This window comes from Tasmannia lanceolata, unplaced genomic scaffold (assembly GCF_043159265.1).
Source record: "Tasmannia lanceolata isolate RefF3 unplaced genomic scaffold, GAP_Taslan_0.1 ptg000008l, whole genome shotgun sequence".
NCBI classification, from domain to species: Eukaryota; Viridiplantae; Streptophyta; class Magnoliopsida; order Canellales; family Winteraceae; genus Tasmannia; species Tasmannia lanceolata.
This window is the reverse complement of record NW_027518685.1, coordinates 2,797,812-2,823,241: the sequence shown is the minus strand read 5'-3', so window position 1 is coordinate 2,823,241 and position 25,430 is coordinate 2,797,812. Positions and strand designations below refer to the sequence as shown.

Genomic DNA, 25,430 nt, shown 5'->3' with positions numbered 1-25,430 from the left:
CTCGGAACCATTGGATTATGGTTTCCGTCTTAAGAACCATTAGAGCCCACTTTAGGAACACTGGTGTCGTGTAGTGTCCTAAGTTTTAGGGAGTCCTAGAGTTAGGAGTCCAGCCTCATCACGGACGCTTGCTATGTATAGCAACCGTGCCATAGGTCTAGTTACACTAGTCACCCGATCTTTCCGTAGGACAAGCCTAGTAAACTAGGATGTAGGCTAACCTGCATTAGTTTAAGGGACAACTTGCATTTAGATAAGAATCATATAGCATCTTAGATGGAATCCTAAAATAATAAAATCCTCAACTTGAATTAAATAACTTCTCTTAAAACTGTTGAAACAGTCAATCCCGTCTAGGTCGGTGTCTTAGTTGAGTTAGGCATATGTAGCTTAGCTTAGGTGCACCGAACTACGTCGACTCTGATCCCAGTGAGGCTTGGGTACGTAGGCAGCTTGGATGTTTGATGGCATACCACCCGCGAGTCGGCACCACAACAAATTGTGGTGTTTTGGATATTAATTTTCTTATAAATGCTTAATCAAATCATTTCTTATAAATGCTTAATCAAATCATTTAGGGCTTTCCATGAAATTAGAATTCTAGGAGAACTTTCACTTAGATTGAACCCAGACAAATTAATAAATCAAGATACACATTTAGGATTCCCATTGAAATTAGATTTTAGGATGCATGTCACTTAGTTCGCACATTAACATAGGGTTGAATGAGCCATTTAAAATAAATTTAAAAGAGTTAACTTTTAGAATTGAAGACCGATTATCGGGCAGGAATGGTGCATATGGTGGATAAATCCCCATACCTTCCATTCTTGTAACCAGGTAGCGAGTCTAGATTTCTGGTTAATTATGGGTCCTAGATCCCACATCTAGGTGGCGACTCTGTCAGTCTCTTTTGTGTGGAATTCGGATTGTCTTAGTGATCCCAAGTTCACATAAAAGACGAATTAAAATCAATAATGAAAGGCACACGCCAATCGCGTGGGTACGAGAGACCAAGAGAAGAGAGCGCGGCGGCTCGCGCCCCACGCCCCTCTCGCGGGATCGGGTCCCACAGCGACATTGAAGGCCGACTCTGAGAGGATCTCTGGGACGACAATGGATGCATTAACTGCATGCTGGACTTCATTGATGGACGGCATCATCTCATTGATATCACTCATGTTGTTAGTAATGAGATGATGATTTACCTCCTCCTCCTCAACCAGCATCCCATTTGAATCAATAGCTGATAAATTGACACAGTGCTTTTTTCCTTCGTCAATTTCCCGGGAGGCGAGAATCCAGCGAATGGTGCCATCGATAGAGCTCTGGATAGAGAGTTCATTTCCAGGGCGACCTGCAGTTACGATCTTCAACCTACCCACCCCATATCCGGAACCAGCATAGCATGAGACATCCACCTCCACCACTTGGCCTAATTTTTTACCGATGCGCCGAAAATTGTCTGCACACCAAGCATCAGGCGGAACGCCTTCTATTTTCCACCAGGACGATTTCCCCCCCTTAGGAAATTTTAGATCCCAATTTTGCAGGTCTGCCAAAGGAGAATCGAATGAAGAACTCCAGTCTCTGATCAAAATCGAACGATTAGCACCTGCAGGGATGGCAATGTGTAGTTCAAGAGGAGCAATTTTATACACCACTGCGTGACTCCCTTGTCTGCTATTCTGAACAAGCCATATCTCCAAGGCATCCAGATCACCATCCCAACCCTCCTTCATCTTCCCCCATAGCCCCAAGTCTGCATTACTGATAGATTTAAGGGGGACTACATCAATGCTGAAAGCTACCCCTTCTGAAGTCGCAGGAAGCAAAGCCTCCGATCTAACTGTCTCAGCAGGGAGCTCCTGTGGTTGAGGAGGAAGCGGACGACTCACCACCGAAGCCGCTCTCTGTAAGTGTCGACCGGGAAAATTGAAGTCCAAACTGGACCAAGCTTTGTGACATTTCAAGCAGCTGGCCCTCCTGCTAAAATTCCGAAAAGTACACCTGTGGCATCTCCAGTCTCCCAAAGCTCGACTTTGTCTTCGGTGGAAGGCATTCTCCAGACGTCTGTTCTTCCTGGTTCGGACGGGAATCCAAGCCGCCTCTTCAGCTTGGCGATTTCGGAGGCTCACCTCATCGGTAGGCCCAGACCGTAACGGATGCCCACAGGCCGTCCGGGCGCCCAAATGACTAGGTTCATGTTGGATTCGCCGAAATCCAAGCGGGGTTAAATTCGCCCCAGTTGCCCATCTAGAGTTCGCCCCCACTACACGGCTGATCCCGCCGGAGTTCATATAAAGCACCAAAGGTTCCACCACCCAGCAAAATGTGTCGTTCTCCCAATATTGTGAACGGATCCTTGACGGAACTCCGATCCCGGAATCTAAAGCAAATTCCGGCGATCCGCCCAGCGTCTTGAGTACTGCTGCCGTCTGGAAGTCGTCGGGGTCGGATCTCTGGTGCCGGATTCGGAAACAGGGACCGGATCGGGATGGAATCGCTCCGCCGGTGAGCACCCGCCGGATTCCGTCGCCGGTGCTCGGAGTAACAAGGCTGGATCTCTCGGTAACCGGAATCCGATCCGATCTTGTGAAGCCGATTCAGATCTGAGAAGATGACCCGTTTCAGATCTGAGAAGATGACCCAGATCTGAGAAGAAGATGACCCAGATCTTGAGAAGGAGAAGAATCCGATCCGATCTTGAGAAGCCGAGTCAGATCTGAGAAGATGACCCGTTTCAGATCTGAGAAGATGACCCAGATCTGAGAAGAAGATGACCCAGATCTTGGTTCATGGCAATCTGTTCAGAGAAAGAAGGATAAGAAAGGGATTCAAGCATGTTCCAAGTCCTTAAGAAGAACCCCCAAAACCCTCTTTCATCTGAAAATAACAGGCCAAGATCCTTTTCGTTAAGCTACAAAAAGGAAAAAATCTTCAGGGCAGCTTCTTCATCTGATTTCATGGCAGAGAGAGGGTTTGAAAACCCATGGCTCGTGACTCAGTCCAGCTCGCTCTGTTCCAAAACCCATGGCAAGAAGAAGAGATACCTGCTACTCCGACCACATGGCAATAAAAAAAATCATTCTAAGCTGCTACCCCGACCACACACGCACGCAGAGAGAGAGAGAGAGAGAGAGAGAGAGAGAGAGAGAGAGAGAGAGAGAGAGAGAGAGAGAGAGAGAGAGAGAGCAGGTAATGTTGGATCTTCAATGGCTTCTTTTCCAACACTCTGTTTCCTTATTCAGAGGAGAGTCGAGCAGGCGGAGGTGAGCGGATCAGTTAGTTATCTATAATTGGTCCAATCGATACTGGCGAACAGGGCCTTGGAATGGTCTCAAGTTTATAGGGGTACCTGACATGGACTCATTTTACCTCAACGGATTCAAATTAGACACAGATAGTGAAGGATGGGCAGAAATTTCTTATGGTTCTTCCAATGAATCTTTAATTTCGTTCTTTGTTTTGGATTCATTGGGGAAATTGCAACAATTGACATGGGATGAAGAGAAGAAGGAATTGTTCACTGATTGGTCAGCAGCTGATAACAAGTGCGATGTTTACGGAATTTGTGGACCTTTTGGAAGCTGTAATCCGCGTAATTCAGCAATTTGTAGATGTGTGAGAGGGTTCGAGCCCAAGTTCAATGAAGAATGGGAGAAGGGGAATTGGTCAACTGGTTGTCTGAGGAGAAGTCAGCTGAATTGCGGGAGAAATGGCACTAGCAGTATTGAGGGAAAAGGAGATTGGTTTTTGAAGTTGGGTAGTATTAAGTTACCAGATTTTTTAGATTGGTCGGATGCTAAGGATGCAACGCTCTGTGAAGAGAAATGCGTGAAGAACTGTTCTTGTGTAGCTTATGCATATGTTAATATCCTGGGTTGTTCGTTTTGGAGCAGAGATTTGATAGATATTCAAGAGTTCAGTTCCGGGGGGATGGATATGTACATCCGTCTAGCAGATTCCGAACATGGTAAGATTGATGTTTATTTCTTTATTATGTCTTTCACTAGATAAAAATAAAACATTTGCAGGCTCACTAAGCTTTCATTAATTTTATTTTTTTCTTCTTTGAACTGGGTAACCAAGCTTTTATTGATGAAAAAAAGTTGAAATAACAATATATTGAGCAGCAATTTTATGAGAAAACAGAGAGCTTCCTCTAAAATAGCCAGAATGAAACGAAAATAAGGAGAACACCGTAGTCTAGAATTAACCGTAAATTCCAGTTTTCTGTTTCTAACATTACTGAGCTAAGAAATTTTAAGTTGAATACAGTAGTCTAGAATACTCTAGAAAGTAAACGTCTATGGTTGATTATCAATAAATAGACTTAGGTGCCTGATTTTGAATTCTGCAAATTGATAAGTTTTTGTTATACAAGTGTATTGTTTTCAAAAATGTTTCAGTTATCCTATTACCATAGAATCCGTCGTCAATACCCGTTGCTACATAGTTGGGTTTTTGGCAAATCAAAACCCTAGGGCATCTGGGATCCGCTCACCTCCGCCTGCTCGACTCTCCTCTGAATAAGGAAACAGAGTGTTGGAAAAGAAGCCATTGAAGATCCAACATTACCTGCTCTCTCTCTCTCTCTCTCTCTCTCTGCGTGCGTGTGTGGTCGGGGTAGCAGCTTAGAATGATTTTTTTTATTGCCATGTGGTCGGAGTAGCAGGTATCTCTTCTTCTTGCCATGGGTTTTGGAACAGAGCGAGCTGGACTGAGTCACGAGCCATGGGTTTTCAAACCCTCTCTCTGCCATGAAATCAGATGAAGAAGCTGCCCTGAAGATTTTTTCCTTTTTGTAGCTTAACGAAAAGGATCTTGGCCTGTTATTTTCAGATGAAAGAGGGTTTTGGGGGTTCTTCTTAAGGACTTGGAACATGCTTGAATCCCTTTCTTATCCTTCTTTCTCTGAACAGATTGCCATGAACCAAGATCTGGGTCATCTTCTTCTCAGATCTGGGTCATCTTCTCAGATCTGAAACGGGTCATCTTCTCAGATCTGACTCGGCTTCTCAAGATCGGATCGGATTCTTCTCCTTCTCAAGATCTGGGTCATCTTCTTCTCAGATCTGGGTCATCTTCTCAGATCTGAAACGGGTCATCTTCTCAGATCTGAATCGGCTTCACAAGATCGGATCGGATTCCGGTTACCGAGAGATCCAGCCTTGTTACTCCGAGCACCGGCGACGGAATCCGGCGGGTGCTCACCGGCGGATCGATTCCATCCCGATCCGGTCCCTGTTTCCGAATCCGGCACCAGAGATCCGACCCCGACGACTTCCAGACGGCAGCAGTACTCAAGACGCTGGGCGGATCTCCGGAATTTGCTTTAGATTCCGGGATCGGAGTTCCGTCAAGGATCCGTTCACAATATTGGGAGAACGACACATTTTGCTGGGTGGTGGAACCTTTGGTGCTTTATATGAACTCCGGCGGGATCAGCCGTGTAGTGGGGGCGAACTCTAGATGGGCAACTGGGGCGAATTTAACCCCGCTTGGATTTCGGCGAATCCAACATGAACCTAGTCATTTGGGCGCCCGGACGGCCTGTGGGCATCCGTTACGGTCTGGGCCTACCGATGAGGTGAGCCTCCGGAATCGCCAAGCTGAAGAGGCGGCTTGGATTCCCGTCCGAACCAGGAAGAACAGACGTCTGGAGAATGCCTTCCACCGAAGACAAAGTCGAGCTTTGGGAGACTGGAGATGCCACAGGTGTACTTTTCGGAATTTTAGCAGGAGGGCCAGCTGCTTGAAATGTCACAAAGCTTGGTCCAGTTTGGACTTCAATTTTCCCAGTCGACACTTACAGAGAGCGGCTTCGGTGGTGAGTCGTCCGCTTCCTCCTCAACCACAGGAGCTCCCTGCTGAGACAGTTAGATCGGAGGCTTTGCTTCCTGCGACTTCAGAAGGGGTAGCTTTCAGCATTGATGTAGTCCCCCTTAAATCTATCAGTAATGCAGACTTGGGGCTATGGGGGAAGATGAAGGAGGGTTGGGATGGTGATCTGGATGCCTTGGAGATATGGCTTGTTTAGAATAGCAGACAAGGGAGTCACGCAGTGGTGTATAAAATTGCTCCTCTTGAACTACACATTGCCATCCCTGCAGGTGCTAATCGTTCGATTTTGATCAGAGACTGGAGTTCTTCATTCGATTCTCCTTTGGCAGACCTGCAAAATTGGGATCTAAAATTTCCTAAGGGGGGGAAATCGTCCTGGTGGAAAATAGAAGGCGTTCCGCCTGATGCTTGGTGTGCAGACAATTTTCGGCGCATCGGTAAAAAATTAGGCCAAGTGGTGGAGGTGGATGTCTCATGCTATGCTGGTTCCGGATATGGGGTGGGTAGGTTGAAGATCGTAACTGGAGGTCGCCCTGGAAATGAACTCTCTATCCAGAGCTCTATCGATGGCACCATTCGCTGGATTCTCGCCTCCCGGGAAATTGACGAAGGAAAAAAGCACTGTGTCAATTTATCAGCTATTGATTCAAATGGGATGCTGGTTGAGGAGGAGGAGGTAAATCATCATCTCATTACTAACAACATGAGTGATATCAATGAGATGATGCCGTCCATCAATGAAGTCCAGCATGCAGTTAATGCATCCATTGTCGTCCCAGAGATCCTCTCAGAGTCGGCCTTCAATGTCGCCAACCCCGGAATGGTGGAATCTGCGCTCCCACCAATCGCCTCTATTCGGGATCAGCAGGAGTTGCCGGATCTCAACCTTACCTCTGAGGCAAATGTTCAAATTCAAACAGAGGGTCCCACACAGGAACTCAGGTGGCACAGTTCCGATCGGCCTATTCAGGGACTTCCCTATTCCGATTCTCCGTACTCCCAGGTCAACAGCTATGCAGATATTATATCTATCTTATCTTCTCCGTATCAAAGAGACTCCTCTCGAGTGGGTGTCAGTCTCGTGCTCGCTTCGGAGCGCGAGGAAATTGATGCACAAGGGGTTGGCGATAAAGTCAGATGGGATTCTTCGCTGGCGGATCTTGGGTCCCAGGAAGGGGAGAGGGATTTCGAGCCTCATCACGTATGTCCTGGCTCAATCACCCCCTCCTCTTCGGCAGTTTTGAGCTCTACCCAGAAGAGTCTTATTTCCAATAACAGTATCTCGGGTAACAATCGATCTTATTATTATGTGACAGCAGAGGAGACTGGGGTCAGCCAGTTGAGAGGACCTAAGACAATAAATCCCACCAGCAGAGGTTTCTTTTTACCTAGAGAAGACTGTTTTTCCCTTCAGTGCCGGGTGGGGCTAAGGATGGTGCTATTTGACAATCGTTGCTGGGGTGATATGCGTTCTATATTCTACTGTACCCCTAGAGGGCGGCCCTTTTGTTCACTAGTCCAGGTTTCACTCGGCAACTACTCCCATCCTCCTTCTCCAAGATGGTGTAGCAAGGCAGTCCTCCAGCCCCTGCTTTGTGCCCCATCACTCTCTTCTTCTCGGGTTGAATCTGGTCCAGTTACTATCCATCAGGTGATTGAATTGATGGTGGATCATACAGTGTCTCTCAGCTCACACTTGGGCCTAGTTTATCCGGGGCCGGCTGAAGATTACCGATCCAACATAAAGGCGGCAGAATTGAGGGAGGTCGATGGAGTGTCATCTCCTGCTCCTATATCCGATGCAAATCTGAAACGTACGGAGAGAGAATTGATACGACTCCACTCAGATATCAATTATGACTCTGGATCGCATAGCAGTGGTCTCAAGCGTAAGACAAAAGGAAGAAAAAATGGAGTTGGGGAGGGGAGGATCTCACCGCACTCTAGTTGTTGATGAAGATTCTATCCTGGAATATCAATGGTTTGGGCTCTCGGGAGAAACGAATTCAAATAAAAGCAATAGTTAAACACCGGCGACCCGAGGTGGTGTGTCTACAGGAAACTAAGATGGAGCAAATCAGTTCCATAGATATGAGTAGCATGGGGTTCAACTCTGATTGGAATTTTGCTTTCGTAGCATCCAAAGGAGCTTCAGGGGGTATCTTGGTGGCATGGGATACAGTCTTGTGGGCCAGCTCGGATGTTTGGCGAGGGGTCTTCTCACTATCTGTAGCCTTCCTCAAATGTAATGATCAATCAGAATGGTTATTCACAGGCGTCTATGGTCCTTTGTCCGCTTCCGACAAGTGTTCTTTTTGGGAAGAATTAAATCAGAGGCGTGGCCTATGTTCTGCTCCTTGGTGTATTGGGGGGGATTTCAATGAAGTTCTAGATTCACGAGATCGAATTGGGGGTCAGCGCATTACTGTGGGTATGAGAAATTTTGCTGATTTTATCGCAAACAACGAGCTAGTCGATTTACCGTTGGGCGGTGCATCTTTCACATGGGCAAGAGGTACGAACCGGAGCCGCCTTGATAGGTTTCTTTTATCGGGCGACTGGTTGACAGGCATCTCAGAAGTTTACCAGCAGGCATTACCCCATTCTGTTTCCGATCATTGCCCTCTTCTTTTGTCCCCTAAAATGGAGTCCTGGGGCGCCCCTCCATTCCGATTTGAATTAGCTTGGCTGGAAAATCCCCTCTTGGAGGCTCAATTAGTTCGATGGTGGGCGGACTGTGCCTTCTCGGGACCCAGTGATGTTGTCATTGGCAAAAAATTAAGGTTCATCAAAGGGAAATTAAAAGCATGGGCTAAGGAGCAGAAAGAGATTGCCCTCGGCAGGAAGAGGGTCCTTGAGGACCGATTGTTGGAGATCCATTCATTGGCTGATCGCGGATCGGCAACGGCGGAGGATTTTGAGCAACAAGGAAGGCTCATCCAAGAACATAAAGAGTTGTTAAGGCTTGAAGAAATCTCATGGCGGCAAAAATCCCGAGTCAAGTGGTTGATGGAGGGGGATAAAAATACAGCCTTCTTCCATGCCATAGCCAGTGCTCGCAGAAGAAGGAACCGAATTGAATCTTTAGAGGTGGAAGGGGCTGTTGTCTCGGACCGGGAGAGGATTATTGCGGAAACTATTGCATTCTACCGATCTTTGTACTCCGATGACGGGCTTGTTCGCCCAATACCCCAAGACATCTGTTTCTCAAATTTGAGTCTGGAAGCTTCTGCTGGATTGGAAATCCCATTCTCTGAGGAGGAAATCAGAATCGCTCTATTCTCTCTAGCTCAGGATAAAGCCCCTGGTCCTGATGGATTCTGCTTGGCTTTCTTTCAGACGTGTTGGGACACAGTCAAATCGGATCTTATTCGTTTCTTCCTAGAGTTTTTTGAGGGTGCTATTCTCGACAAGGGGACGGGGGCGACTTTTCTAGTCCTTATTCCCAAAATTGATGGAGCATCCAAAGTATCAGATTTTCGTCCGATTAGCTTGGTGGGCAGCCTATACAAGGTACTTGCGAAGGTGCTGGCGGACCGTATCAAAGTAGTTCTTCCATCCATTATCTCGGTAAATCAGAGTGCTTTTCTAAGCAAGCGTCAAATTCTTGATTGTTCCTTAACAGCAAATGAGGCAATTGACTATTACCGGCGGTCAGGGGAAGGCGGCATCTTATGTAAGCTTGATATGGAGAAAGCATATGACCGAGTGGATTGGGCCGCTTTAGATTATCTTATGGGTCGTATGGGTTTTGGGGAAAGGTGGAGAGGGTGGATCCGGAATTGCTTATCATCTGCATGGTTTTCTGTTCTACTCAATGGTTCAGCAAAAGGATTCTTCAAATCCTCTAGAGGATTGCGGCAGGGCGACCCTCTCTCTCCATTTCTTTTCTTGATAGTGGCTGAATCCTTATGCAGTATACTGAAAAAGGGTAGTGACATGGGGCTATATAGAGGATTCCTAATTGGGACCAGTAAGGTGGAAGTCTCGCTGCTTCAGTTTGCGGATGATACCCTCCTGTTCTGTTCACCGGTCCTCTCCCAGCTTCTCAACCTTAAAGCCATGCTTCGGTGTTATGAGATGGTCTCAGGTCAACGATCCAATTTTGGCAAATCTCGGTTGTATGCGATTAATGTATCTGAGAGCGAGGCTTCATCCTTTGCCGGAATTATGGGGTGCGGTCTAGATGTCTTTCCCGCTACCTATTTGGGTCTACCTCTCGGGGTGGGCCGTCCGAGACACAACCTATGGGCTCCTATTATACAAAGGATTGAGCGTCGATTGGCCACATGGAAGCGCCGTTTGGTTTCCAAAGGAGGTAGATTGGTGCTTATAAAGGCTGTTCTATCTAATATGCCTATTTATTTTCTATCCCTTTTTCATTGTCCAGCTTCTGTTGCTAAGCGCATAGAGCAAATTCAGAGACGATTTCTGTGGGGTGATTCAAGGACTTCCAAGGGGGTCTCCCTTCTTAAATGGAGTCTAGTCTGCTCTCCAATTAAAAACGGAGGTTTGGGTATCAGGAGAGTTCAACTCTTTAATCAGGCCCTTATGGGCAAGTGGTTGTGGAGATACGGAGAAGAACACTCCTCTTTGTGGGTTCGGGTCATTGACAGTAAGTATGGTTCATCTCCTGGGAATTGGGACTCCGTTGATACTTTCAAAATCAAAGGAATCACAGTATGGAGGGACATATTGCGTTTGAAGTTCTTTTTTGCCCCTGGAGTTCGCTTCAGAGTCTATAGGGGGGATCGAATTCGGTTTTGGCAGGACCCTTGGTGTTCGTCCCATTCTCTTCAAGTTTTGTTTCCTGACTTATATATTGTATCTTCTCAGAAAGAAGCTTGGGTATCGGAATGTTTCGAACGGGTCCAAGGGCAAGTGGAGTGGATTCCCAAGTTCCGTCGAGCCTTTTTTGTTCGGGAGTTAAGCGATTACAGCGCCCTCATCTCCTTATTGGACTCTTGCTTCATCAAGTCTTCGGGCTTAGATCGTCGTATTTGGATTTGGAATCCGTCGGGGATTTTCTCTGTTAAATCTTTTTATCTCCATCTGATCCCCACTCTAGTGGAGCATGCGTCCTCCGCGGTTTGGCGCCTCGCATGCCCTCCAAGAGTTGCTTTCTTTGGGTGGTCGGTTAGCTGGGGACGAATTCAGACGATAGATTTCTTACGGAAGAGAGGAATGTGGCTGGTGGATCACTGCCCACTATGTCTATCCGCCGGGGAATCCATCGACCACTTATTTATACATTGCCAGGTTGCTTCATATATTTGGGGTCATCTCTTTTCTAGATTTGGAGTCAGTTGGGTTGCTTCCAATTCTATGGCCGAATTTATTACGAGTTGGGACTGGGCTCCGTGGAAGAGGAAAGGTCGAATTTTGTGGAAGATGTGTCTCTTAGCCTCCTGGTGGTTCTTGTGGAAAGAGCGGAATGCGCGGGTCTTTGAAGGGAAGGTCAGGTCCCCATATTGGATTTATATACAGGTGGTAGCAGCGGTCATCTCCTGGGCCCGTTCCCTTCCTCTTTTTCGGTTTGTTTCTGCGTATGCCCTTTGGGAAGGGTGGTCAACCATATGCATGGAATCGGTTACCAAAGTGAAATCTCGACCCTCCTGGTCCCCCCCGCCACCGGGGTCTCTGAAGCTCAATTTTGACGGTTCCTCTATCGGTAACCCAGGAGCGGCTGGAGTGGGGGGGTTATGTCGGAACCATAAAGGGGAAGTCATTTGGGCCTATTCGGGGCCTCTTGGATTTGCCGACTCGTCTGAGGCGGAGGTTCGAGCCGTTCACAGTGGGATTCTTTCCATGCCTCGCTTGGAGTGTGACAGTCTGATAGTCGAAGGCGATTCCGTAAATGTTATTCGCTGGCTTTCGGGAGACGCTTCTCCCCCTTGGAGATTTGTGCATTTCTTTGAGGAGATAGAGGATAGAGGAAAGGGCTACTCCATGGTCTTTCAGCATGTCCGGAGATCGGCCAATGTGGCAGCCGACTCTCTGGCTAAGAGTGGTGTTTCCCGGGCCGAATTGGAGTGTTTTGACTATCTCCCCCCTTGAGTCATTGTCTTGCTATTTTATTTGCTCATTGTTCCGACAGGATCATCTCGGTTCTGCTTATTCATATATATAAATATATATTCTGTTGCTTTCTTCAAAAAAAAAAAGAGAAACATTACCATTCAAAAAAAAAAATGTTTCAGTTATCCTGGTTTTGGGCTTCCTCCATGCTCCCTATGGGACCCATGCTTTCAATATGTTTTTCCTTCATTTTTCTCATGTAAGTTACATACTGCAACATCTATATACTGTGGTTAAGATAAGTTCTGTTTGTTTATTGATAAAATCATTGGTATGCAAGTGAATGTGAATGGGTCATAGACTCGTAGGTCTGAATTGTTTTTTTTTTTTTAATGTTGCAGATAAAAGGAGAGATGTAAAGCTTATCATAATACCAACTGTCATTATCGGAACAATTACCGTTGGTGTCTGTGTGTACTTCTTTTGGAGTTGTATTGTAAAACACACAGGTAAAACTAAGACAATTTGCCTATGCAAATTATATAATATATCATTAAACATTAAACCTCAATATGCGTATGCAAATTAGATAAATATTATTTATCATATAACGTTGATCCATTCTGTACTTCTTACTTTACAGACTCTGGAAAGAAAAAAGACAAGAAAGACGGCCAAAAAGTATTATTATTTGACATTGGTGTGAGGATGGAGGGAGCCAACAACTCTTCATATTCAGATACAGAGAGAAAGGGTATGAAGCAAGAAACAAGCCTGGAACTTCCATTGTTCGATTTTGGAAGACTAGTAACTTCAACAAACAACTTTTCTGATGCAAATAAGCTCGGACAAGGGGGATTTGGTCCTGTTTACAAGGTTTCCCTCTCTTTCTCTCAGGAATAGAAAATAAAAACTGTGGATTATGTAGTGATCTTTCTGAGACCACATAATTAGTGTGAATTAGTTAATCATTTTCCTATTAATTGATTGCATCCAGGGCAAACTAACTGGTGGAAAGGAAATAGCCGTAAAAAGACTTTCAAAAAGCTCTGGGCAAGGCTTAGAGGAGTTTAAGAATGAGGTTGTGGTGATTTCAAAACTCCAACACCGGAATCTTGTTAAGCTCCTTGGCTACTGCATTGAAGGAGAAGAAAAGATGTTGGTCTATGAGTACATGCCTAACAAAAGCTTGGATGTTTTTCTCTTCGGTTAGATCTCTCTCTCTCTCTCTCTCTCTCTCTCTCTCTCTCTCTTCAATAGAGAACAGTACGAAACTTACTTAAATGAAGATTCTTCCATAAATTACCAAAATTGGAGGATCCTTCAAGCTTAGATGATTCCTTAACCTCCACATCCGTTTTTTGTTAGTAGTATAAGTCTGTTGATTAGACATACATTGTTAACACAAATACGTTTTTTTTTTTTACAAGCATAATCCCAACTGCATGTCATATACATGGTTTGCCAAACTTATATCTCCTCATTTACCTCAAAAGACTAATTGATTTACATGGTATGATTTGTATTCGGGTCAGATCCAACTAAACAAGCACTAATCGAATGGCCTAAACGGTTTCACATTGTCGAGGGAATCGCTCGTGGACTTCTTTATCTGCATCGCGATTCCAGATTGAGGATTATTCACCGAGATTTAAAGGCAAGTAACATATTGCTTGATGGAGAACTAAACCCCAAAATTTCAGACTTCGGCTTGGCAAGGATATTCGGTGGAAATCAAATTCAAGCAGATACTAGAAGGGTTGTTGGGACATAGTAAGTACTAGTGGCTCGCGTAAAATAAAGGTTCTTATTCTCTTGTTTCAATTCAGTGCCTTCGTTTATACTATTTCTGAGTTCATGATCTGAAAATTTAAAAACAATGATGTGCAGTGGCTATATGTCCCCAGAGTATGCTATGGAAGGGAGGTTTTCAGAGAAATCGGATGTCTTCAGCTTTGGGGTTTTGCTATTAGAGATTGTCAGCGGGAAGAAGAACACAAGTTTTTACTATCAAGAGCTCACTCTAAATCTCTTGAGTTACGTAAGTACATATCAATCATTTTCTCTTTATATGTTTAAAAGCTCCGTTTATCTCCAGCAATAGAGTTCAAATCTTCGAATTTCCATGTATATGAAATTGAGATTGTTTCAGGCATGGAAATTGTGGAATGAAGAGAAGCTGTTAGAGTTGATTGATCCAGAACTGGGTGACTCATTCTCCCAAGCAGAAGTTTTGAGATGCATCCAAGTAGGGCTGCTGTGTGTTCAAGAGTTCGCAGCAGATAGGCCAACCATGTCTTCCATAGTTTTCATGCTCAGTTGTGAGATTGTATCTCTTCCGACTCCAAAACAGCCTGCATTTACAGAGAAGAGAGCATCCGAGCTTGGTACTGAAATCTGGTCTGTTAATATTGTTTCTAATACTATGCTTCAAGGCCGATAGCATACCAAATAACAAATGCTTTTGTTTGAAATAAAGTTTAAAATAATGAGTTCCACCATTGTTAGGGATCAATGATACCATGATAAGTCTAAATCCTTCATCTCTGGGCCCACGGAATTGTATATAACATATGATAGCATTACTGTGTTTAGACATTTCTATTCATTTGCTCATACAAATTTAATGTAGATTGTGCTCATTTTTTTCTTAAGCTTCCATTTCCAAATTGTTGATTGATAGATGATTTCAGCTGATAACTGTGATTTTCAGCTCATATCATCTCTGCGATTGGGGTTACTAAATGAAGGATCCAGAAAAGCCAAGGCATCTAGGCAGTATTTTGTATATGCTGGTTTTTCCCACTCCGGGCCTTGGGCCTATCAAGAGGTACATCGGTTGTACACCCATGTAGCGCCCAACACACATACTTGGAGTGTAGATGTATCCTATATTAGAAATCCTAAGCTACCAGAGATTTAAGAAGGTTCCCTGGGATTTTCATAGGTGCTCTCTCTGTTCTCCGTCTTCTCCTACGATTGGGCTATCTTAGGGCTCCATCTAAACCTTGGGATATCAGAGCGTGGATATTAGTTATAGCCCATTTTGTGGAAAAACTTCACTGACGAGACAAGGTGATTTTGATTGGAGCGTGAGTCTCCTTATCCCCTTATGCTGTTTGTTTTTTTTGGGGGATTTTTGCTTATTAGTCCCTGCATGGCAAAATAATTGCTTAATAGTCCGTAAGAATAGCATATTATCCAATCAGTGCTACTTTTAGAAAATATTTGCTAAAGGTCCCTAAAACTCACGTAAGTCAATTTTCTCCGTTAAAAACTTTAAAATGGCAAATTTACCCCCAACCTATTTAATCCTTTATAGCGTATTTTGATTTCCTTTCCAATATTTTAGGAAACAAATTAGGAAATAAGAGAAAATAGTATCTCATCCAATATTCTCGTAAAAAATCCTTCAACAAAAAAATCATTTTAGGAATTAAATAAATTTAAAATCCCTCTTAAAAAAAATTAAATAGGGTCCTCAAACAAAACCATCACAAGTTCAAAATTTCAACGGAAAAGTAACATTCAAATTTTCAATGTATCACTAACATTCCAGGGTGCCACTACCTTATCAATGTTCAAACATAGCTTGTCTTTTAATTTTAAGAGGATTGATAGGAAAACAGATAACTGTGCCGAAGAAAAGAACGAGATCATCTATTGTTACACGTGCTCATACACCAAAAAACGAGAAGCGTGTATCTCGAGAAATGCAAAAAACATCCAAATCTATCGGTCATATTTACACCTTCTTTATTATCAACACAGGATCCCGTTTTAGAAATGTTTTCCTACTTTAAATTGGTTTGTAAGAGATTTTTGGGAACTGTAGGACCTCTTTAAATAGTGGTTTGTAAGGAATGATATAATGAAGGGCGCCCTTGCAAAAATCAGATTCAAGGGCGCCCCCTGGCTGATTTCTTAGAAGTGCATTTATGATGCACCTAAAAAAGTGGAAACCTTGTTGACTACTAAGAAATTAGCCAATAGAGGCACCCTTGAATCTGATTTTTGCAAGGGCACCCTCCATTCTATCATTCCTCAAATTAATCACACATAATTCCCTTCTTAAAACATAGAATGAAAAAGAAATTATTTTCCATTTGAAATATTTTCTTGCAATCCAACCAAGATAGGAATTACCCGGAAAAGTTTGAAATGAAAAATATTCCTAAAGTTTTTACTTAATTTATTCATGAAGAAAAGATAACTGAAACCAACCCTATTTAATTTTTTTAAGAGGGATTTTAAATTTATTTAGTTCTTTAAATGATTTTTTTGAAGTATTTTTTAGGAGAATATTGGAAGAGATACTATTTTCACTTATTTACTAATTTGTTTCCGAAAATATTGGAAGGGAAATCAAAATAAGCTAAAAAGGATTAAAGGGGTTGGGGGGTAAATTTGCAATTTTAAAATTTTTAACGGAGAAAATTGAGGTAGGTGAGTTTTAGGGACCTTTTTGCAAAAATTTTCTAAAAGTATGACTGCTTGGATGATATGCTTTTCTTATGGACTATTAAGCAATTATTTTGCCATGTAGGGACTCATTAGCAAAAATCCCTTCTTTTTTTGTGCAAATCGCGTAATCTTGGGCTCATTAGTAGGTAATCAAAAACCTTTCTAATGATACTAAAATCAAGACAAACGAATAAGATTTTATACTTAAACTGTAGGCTACAGATAAGATGACTAAAATAAGACTTAAAGAACAGGTCAAATCTCCTTATCCCCCTATGCTGTTTTTTTTGTGTGCAAATCACATAATCTTGGGCTCATCAGGTAGGTAATCAGAAACCTTTCTAATGATATCAAAATCAAGACAAACGAATAAGATTTTATACTTAAATTGTAGGCTACAAATAAGATGACCAAAATAAGACTTAAAGAACAAGCGACTTATCCTACGCGTTGTAGTCAGTGACAAACAACACATTCTTGGTGATATTCGCCTACATCAGAGAGAAGAGTGTGACATAAGACTCATGGTAAAATGTCCAAAGAAAAATTTACTTCTCACTTCTTCTCATCTTCGCCGACAAGTGGGCTATCTTCCATCCCAATTAAATTAACGACCGGTGAAGAAGAGCAACCCTAACAAAAGAAAACAAAACTCTTTATCAATAAGAAACAGAATCCCCTAAGGTTCAGGAGCTAAGGAAAGCCAGAGAACTAAGGAAAGCCAGAGAACAAGGAAGTATAGCCATAAGATGATAGACCTCCTGGATCAATAAGCATGGCTTCGCCTGAGTGTGATGATGGGGTCCTGATCTATGGATCACGTGTCTCCCAAGCCCTACTAAGTGCACAAATCCCGCTCGTGTATTTACTTTACTCTTGCTTATTTTGAGTTTGTATTCAAGGGTACCACGACCCTAGAGAGAGAGAGAGAGAGAGCTTTCAAAGCAAATTCGGAGAGAAAACAGTAATCTCTACCATTGCAAGATAGAAATAGAAGGAAATGTGGTGGCCACCTAGCCTGACAAGAAAACAAGTGGGAAACTATGTCATTTCCCCTTCTAAAAAAAATTACGAGAAAAGGTAACTGAAAGGCGAAAAATTACACCCTTTTCCAGTGCACAATCTGTCATTACATGGCATGGCGTGAGGGCTAGGACAGCAACTCTTTTAAGCAAGTCAATGAAAATAAGAGGGTATTTCGAATTGGATTTTTTCTATGAAGTAGAGAGAGTCAATGCTCGAGCTCATCTTGGTGGAATGAGAAAGGGCGCTGATATCCCCCTCCCCCCCCCCCCCCCCCCCCCCCAACGTAAACGTTAGGATATGTCACTTTCCCACCATTTGACCGCTCTCTCTCTCTCTCTCTCTCTCTCTCTCTCTCTCTCTCTCTCTCTCTCTCTCTCCACACACACAACACGAACAGTTGGTGGGCCCAACAGAAACTGTTGGTGGAATGGTGGGCCCATCTTTAAACAACATAGGCCCCGTCCATACCACCGTAGGATAATCCAAACCGTCCATTTGATGGGCAATAAACGTAAATAGGTTGCGTCCCAAAATATCATTTCCATAGGCTGATCCTAGCCCTCCGATCTAAATAGAAACTACATCTTATGCAACCTTTATAGATTGTAGGGTTGTGATCATCCTATGGAAATGATTTTTGGGGCACAACCTATTTACATTGTGGCCCATCAAATGAATGGTTTGGATCATTCTATGGAGTTGGTCGTAAAGTAACATTAAGGCCCGTCCACAACATAGGACGATCCAAGCTGTCCATGGTTTGGATAATCCTATGGAGTTGGTCGTACAGTAAAATTAAGGCCCAATCGTAGGCCCCACCGATTTTTTTCAAATTGAAGCGTATCGTCCACAACATAGGATGATCCAAGCCGTCCATGGTTTGGATCCTCCTATGGTGTGGTTCGTACAGTAACATTAAGGCCCAATTTAAGCCCCACCCATATTTCTGAAAATGAAGTGTACCATCCAGACATAGGATGATCCGAGCCGTCCATTTGATGGGCCATAACGTAAATGGGTTGTGCCCCCAAAAGGGTTGGCCCATCAAATGAATGGTTTGGATCTTCCCATTACCCTTTTTTTTTGTTTTTGAATGGTAGTCTTTCCATTACCTTATTATCAATAAACCTTGGTCGGGTCAGCCTAACCCCAGCTTGAGAGAGAGAGAGAGATTGATTGAAGGTTCATACTGAAGATAAAAAGACTTTATTGGTGTCAAACTGAAGATAGAAACTTTTCGTATACACACTCGTGAATGATTGAAGCGCCTAATTAATATCAGTCACATGATTGCCTTTTGATGGCATAAATCCTAACTACTCTCCAAAATATCCTTTCAAAACTGCTACCACGAAAGCTACCACAAAGACTTTCTCATTCCATCAATGAATCAACTTCCCGGACACCTAATTACGAAATGGCACTTGCATTCGCCCCTATATACGAGAATCTCTATCCCCACAATCTACAAACGAACAGCATGCTTTTCCGCAGGTTTCATGCTAGTTATTTTGCTTTTGATAAAGGGCAAATTTGTCCATTAATGCTATTGATGTATCACCATCTTTGTATATGAGAAGGGATGGGTGAGCTTTGTAACTCTGTATCATGGGCAATGACTTTTGAGCTTAGATATCCTTATGGTTTGCTGATTTCCATCTTTCTCTTACAGATATGTAGTGCAGTTGACACTATAACTCCAACCCAATCCATCAAAGATGGTGAAACTCTAGTTTCAGAAGGCGAAAAGTTCGCACTAGGGTTCTTCAGCCCTGGCAACTCCAGTAATCGTTACGTCGGAATATGGTATAATAAGCTTCCCGGCCAAACAGTTGTATGGGTCGCCAACAGAGAAACCCCGCTAACGGATTCCTCTGGAGTTCTTACAATTGCTGGTGATGGAAATCTCGTAATCTTAGATGGAAGCTTGAAGTCTCTTTGGTCCACTAACATTTCAATCTTAGCAAACAATACAAATGCTATGCTCCTGGGTTCGGGAAATCTAATTCTTTGCAAGGATAATTGCGATAATCACACGACAACATTATGGGAAAGCTTTAATTACCCAGCACATGTTTTGCTTCCAGGTAAAAAAAAAATACAGACAAGCAAACTTGAACTTTTCTCTTGTTCTCTTTCAATTACCATAATTTATAGATACATTAATTAGTTACAACATGTGATGCAAATTTTGAATTCAAATTACAATTTGTTGTAACTGTTATTGTGCTTGCAATCATCACATGTAAAATATGCAAAACATGTGATACTAAATTTGAATTCAAAATTCGTAGTGTTGCAGCCACTAATTTGGTTGCTATGTAACTTCTTTATCACCAGGGATGAAGCATGGATTTAACAGGAAAACCGGTCACAACTGGTCCCTAACATCGTGGAGATCACAAAACGATCCGGGGAATGGGGAATTCTCAAACCGGCTCGATCCAGAAGGTTGGCCGGAGTTCTATTTATGGAAAGGACCGGATCGGATTTGGAGGAACGGGATTTGGAATAGTCAGAGACTAGTACACCCCAAGCCTGACAGGAATGTCGAAATCATGTTCAATTTCAGTTATATATCTAATGAGGATGAGGTTTCTGTCACTTCCAATGCAAAAAATGACTCATTAATCACGATGATGGATTTAGATTACTCAGGCATCTTTCAACGGTTGACATGGATCGAAGAGAGCCATCGATGGGTACAATTTTGGTCAGCCTTGCAGGATCAGTGTGACAATTACGCAGTGTGTGGGCCCTATGGCATCTGTAATGTTAGTCGGACCCCTGTATGTGAGTGTTTGCAAGGGTTTGAACCAAAGTCACCTCAGAACTGGCTTTTGAGAGATGGGTCCGATGGTTGTTCGAGAAGGACGTCGTTAGATTGCAGAAATGGATCAGATGGATTCTTGAGATTGGAGCATGTGAAGTCGCCCGATACCCGGAAGGCTCGATTAGATGCGAGTTTGAGCTCAAATCAGTGTGAGAATGAGTGTTTGAACAACTGTACTTGCACTGCTTATGCCAGTGCTGATGCTAATGGGTGGGGGAATGGTTGTGTGATTTGGTATGGGGACTTAATTGATATTAAATTGTTTGATGATGGAGGTGAAGTCATTTACGTGCGATTGGCTGCTTCGGAGTTAGGTATGTGAGGTTGTTTATAGAAATTCCTTTATTTTTCTTTCAATCACTAGGATTTTTCTAATAAAAAGCTTCTAATTCAACACCTTAAAACTAGGGCTGCAACTCGAGCCGGGTTTTACCCGACTCGCATCGACCCGACCCGAAAATAGCCTGGGTTGGGTTCAAGTTTCATGGGTTTCGGGTCGAGCCGGGTTGAGCATTCAAAAGCCCGCATGAATCTCGGGTCGAGCCAGGTTTGAAGGGGCCCGACCCGACCCGACCCAAGTTACGTAAGTTATAGTATGTACATTTTTTTCTATTGCTAGTTAAAAGTTAAAAGTAAAAACCCACGCACCCACTGTTATTGTATGTGAGTGTAATTTCTGCTTCTATGAGTTGAGTTGATTCAAGTGTTTGATTCAGCATTGTTTGATTGTAATTACAACATTGTTTGATTACAGCATTGTTTAATTCAAGTGTAATGTGAGTGTAATTACATCATTGTTTGATTCAAGTGTAATGTGAGTGTAATTTCTGCTTCTATGAGTTGAGTTGCCTTGCCAAACAAGAATTTTTCTTAAAAAATTGCGTCAACGTGAAAAAACCCGACCCGAACCGATCTGAGATTTATCATGGGTAGGGCCGGGTTTGGGAATTGTGGGTTTTCTGAAAAAAAAACCCGACCCGACCTGACCCGAGATATTTCTCGGGTAGGGTTGGGTTCTCCAAAACCCGACCCGCCCGACCCGAGTTGCAGCCCTACTTAACACATGGCAGAAAGGCATTTCGTGGCTGGCTGTTGCATAAGAAGGCAGCCACAAAGGCTCACTTTTCAGCAAATTTTGTCTTATTCAATTAATCCATATGATGCAGCTGCTCTCTCTGTGCAACTGCCAGCCGCAAAATGCCTTAGCAAATCCCACCTTAAAATTTTGAAAGCGTAAGAAATCAGAGAGAATAGAAAAAAAGACAACAAAATAACACGAAATTTACATGGTTCATCTGTTCTGTGACTAAATAGTACAAAAAAATAAATTCGTACAAACCCCAAGACTTGTTTACTACTAATATGATTAAAATGATCTTTTATTAGATACCAGAAAATCGAAAAGCTCTCTTGGCAGGAAGAGGATGTTAGTCATAGCCATTGTCATAATCAGTTTGGTGGTGCTTCTCTTGCTTTCATGTGGCTGTTGGAAGTGGAGGATGAGGCGGAAGATGAGAGGTCAAAGATAGAAATGAAAGATTTGGCTTACCAAAGTTTAAGCATTTTTAAGCCCTGCTTGTTTTGGATTTTTTTTTAATTGATTTTGTGTCCAAAACTGATTATTGCAGTAAAATTTCCATTTAATTTTGAGTCCATTATAAGTTTTGGACTTGAAATCAATTCCCAAAATTTAAAAGAAACAGGGCCTTAATAATTAGACACTGATATTTTGTGGTTCTGTGTTGCTCCTTTAGGGCTCATGGTGATAGAATCTGGCCGTGAAAATCTCTCCCGCACATATGAGCCCAAAGGAGGCATGAATGGCATGGAATTTCCATTATTTGATCTGGGTACTGTAGTAGCTGCAACAGAGAACTTCTCGGATTCAAAAAAGCTTGGAGAGGGTGGGTTTGGCCCTGTTTACAAGGTAATGTTTCACTTCATTATTATGCAAAAAAGGCCACTAAAAATGATAACATTTACGTCTTCTTAGTACAGAGTTTGTGTATGGTAGAGCCTAAAAAGTACAACAGGCCCCACATGAATGGATGATCTAAGCCATTCAGTTTTTGGTCCCTACCACAAATGGGCCATGCTCCGAGAATGGAGGTGATAAGACTATATTTGGCCAACATGGTAATAAAAACTACTCAAATCAAAGGCTTTTAGATCACTCTATGCCCCACTCTAGGGGGGTGGCGTGTCTACGTCAGGCACCAAAAAATGAATGGTTTAGACCATCCATTCAACACCCGCCTAGTAAATACTTAGAAAGAAATGTTTGATGGCAACTTTCAGGGTAAGTTGTTTAACGGGCAGGAGATAGCAGTGAAAAGGCTTTCCAGAAATTCTGGGCAAGGCACAGAAGAATTCAGAAATGAGGTTATGCTGATCTCCAAACTTCAACATAGAAATCTTGTTAAAATTTTGGGTTATTGCATTCAAGGAGAAGAAAAGATGCTGATTTATGAGTACATGCCGAACAAAAGCTTGGACTCCTATATATTTGGTTGGTCTTTTTAAATTCTTTGACTTTCACCTTTATGCACTTTTTCTAGGTTTTTATGAGAAGTATATATATAGATTATTTATGTATTCATTGATAAAGATTCATGGCAGATCAAAGCAGGAGGGCATTGTTGGGTTGGAGTAAGAGATTCGACATAATTGTGGCGATTGCTCGAGGAGTTCTTTATCTTCATGAGGATTCAAGATTGAGAATTATCCATAGGGATCTCAAAGCCAGCAATGTTCTGCTAGATAATGAGATGAACCCAAAAATTTCAGATTTTGGTTTGGCAAGGATTTTTGGTGGAAATCAGACTCAAGCTAATACTCGCAGAGTGGTTGGAACATAGTGAGTACCATTTGCATTCGTATAGTTGAAAACTTCTCTTATCGCGATTAATACTCATGTCAAATAATGGTCTGCAGTGGTTATATGTCTCCAGAGTATGCCATGAATGGGCTTTTCTCAGTGAAATCAGATGTCTTTAGTTTTGGGGTCATACTACTAGAGATCATTAGCGGAAAGAAGAATAGTTGCTATGTCGATGATCCTTCCATCACTCTCATAGGACACGTACGTACTGAATTTATATAGTCTTTCTCTGTCTACCAAATTTCAGATATATTTTATACTAAGGTGAAGTTTGGAACTATTTCAGGCTTGGGAGCTATGGAAAGATGACAGAGCATTAGAGCTATTGGACCCATCAATAATGGTTAATACTTGTGCAGAAAATGAAGTTCTGAGATGCATACATGTGGGGCTTTTATGTGTGCAAGAAAGCCCAAGTGACAGGCCAACCATGTCAGCTGTTGTTTTCATGCTGGGTAACGAAACGACTATGAATCAACCTAAGAAACCTGCGTTTTCATTGCAGGACGATTTCAAGGACAGAAACAAACCTACAAGTGGGACAGGATTATGTTCCATAAATGAAATGTCAATTACTGAGCTAGAATCTCGATAGAGATGAAAATTTCCATGAGAAATGTTAACAAATTCAATAATGTAGACTTCTTCGCTAAAGATTTTCCAAACCTCTAATACATTAAATGAACAATATACTATATCTATTGATCAAAGATTGTTTTATAATGCAAATGTGTCAAAGTAAAGCAACCATGCTGAACTGTTATTCATGGTCGTAATCACAGGCAATGCTCCTTCTTTGTGAGAAATATATGATAAGTTGGCTATAGCTTTTTCTTGGTCGTATTGCTAAGCTCGGCTTGCTCTGATAGATGCTAATGGACGGTGCCAACATATGGAATTACCTTTATATTTTTGTTTATTATGTTTATTCAACAGCCACTGATGTCGGGGCAAACATGTTCTAATAATCCTCGCGAACTCACCTTGTCATATATGTTTTAACCAGCTGTCAAAGCTGTTGATCGCTTGTTGGGAATTGTAGTAGCCTTTAATCAGTGCATCTCTTTTGCACATGTCACGGGATAGCTTGTCCTATTTGGGTAGAATACATCTAGAAGATTTTAGTTTTATCAATAAATTCAGTTACTTTAAAAAAAAATAATAGCCTTTGACAGATGGTTTAACATACAAAGCAAGGTGGATTTGTGCTGATTATCAAAACATGTTTGCCCCGATATCAATTGCCTTTTCAAATCATAGAAACGAGAAAGACTAGTTGTTTCACTGCAATGGTCCAATTCGGCGGCCCTAGGACCCTAAAATTGAATAAACACATCGTGTTGCTTCTTATTCATGTTTGATTTTCTTGAAAGGACGTGGATAATATCATTCATCTTTTTGAAACTCCTGTTTAAAATGACACCACATAGCCCTTTTCATCTTTTTGAAACTCCTCTGTAATCTATAGCTATATCTATATATAATAAGGAGGAAGGGATGTTTCACTGTTCACGGTGATGTGGCAGCCCTCCCCTTCATCCCTCACGTCTACATGGCAGCCAAGTCATCACATAAGTTCCATACGAAAAAAAAAAAAATTCCTTATATCGGCGCCGTTTGGGGTCATTCCCTTCACTAAAGTAATCTCATAAATTCGTCGAAACGGAATCCTTGACAACGTGAGTGCGCCACGTGGCAACACCTCTTCACCCCCTATTTTACTAAAATAAAACCATCTCATATCATTCCCTTCACTAAAGTAATCTAATAAATTCGTCGAAACGGAATCCTGGACAACATGAGTGCGCCACGTGGCAACCCCTCTTCACCCCCTATTTTACTAAAATAAAATCATCTCATATCATTCCCTTCACTAAAGTAATCTCATAAACTCGTCGAAACGGAATCCTGGACAACGTGAGTGCGCCACGTGGCAACACCTCTTCACCCCCTATTTTACTAAAATAAAATCATCTAATATCATTCCCTTCACTAAAGTAATCTCATAAATTCGTCGAAACGGAATCCTGGACAACGTGAGTGCGCCACGTGGCAACCTCTCTTCAACCGCTATTTTACTAAAATAATCTCATAAATTCTTCGAAACGGAATCCTGGACAACATGAGTGCGACACATGGCAACCCCTCTTCACCCCCTAGCAAAATTGTTTCAATTTTTAGAGAAAAAATCTCCCACTATATCTCTATATACAGTAGGTTGATTAGATTAGGCAATTTATTTAAGGTGTAGTTTAGTAATTGGACTCTTTTCATTCTAAAATATATGCTAAAATATCTCTCTTCTCTATCTATAAACCGAATCCTTCTTGATTCCAATAAAGATATAATAAATCTCTTCTC

The 25,430-nt window shown here is 42.4% G+C and overlaps 2 protein-coding genes across 2 annotated transcripts; both read left to right on the top strand.

Annotated features, from left to right (window-relative positions):
- Nucleotides 1–3,363: 3,363 nt before the first annotated feature.
- LOC143885625 (G-type lectin S-receptor-like serine/threonine-protein kinase At1g11330) lies at nt 3,364–5,101 on the top strand. Its single transcript, XM_077389818.1, has 2 exons — nt 3,364–3,976; nt 4,926–5,101. The coding sequence occupies exons 1-2, from the start codon at nt 3,364–3,366 to the stop codon at nt 5,099–5,101; spliced, it is 789 nt and encodes a 262-aa protein (XP_077245933.1).
- A 950-nt stretch (nt 5,102–6,051) lies between these two features.
- Nucleotides 6,052–23,664, top strand: LOC143885623 (uncharacterized). Its single transcript, XM_077389817.1, has 16 exons — nt 6,052–10,165; nt 12,267–12,374; nt 12,509–12,741; nt 12,863–13,073; nt 13,401–13,638; nt 13,756–13,906; nt 14,018–14,307; nt 14,579–14,601; nt 18,936–19,442; nt 19,696–20,502; nt 21,575–21,706; nt 21,943–22,115; nt 22,487–22,697; nt 22,808–23,045; nt 23,123–23,270; nt 23,356–23,664. Exons 1-16 carry the CDS (start codon nt 7,801–7,803, stop codon nt 23,662–23,664), a joined length of 6,144 nt encoding a protein of 2,047 aa, XP_077245932.1. The 5' UTR covers nt 6,052–7,800.
- The last annotated feature ends 1,766 nt before the right edge of the window (nt 23,665–25,430 follow it).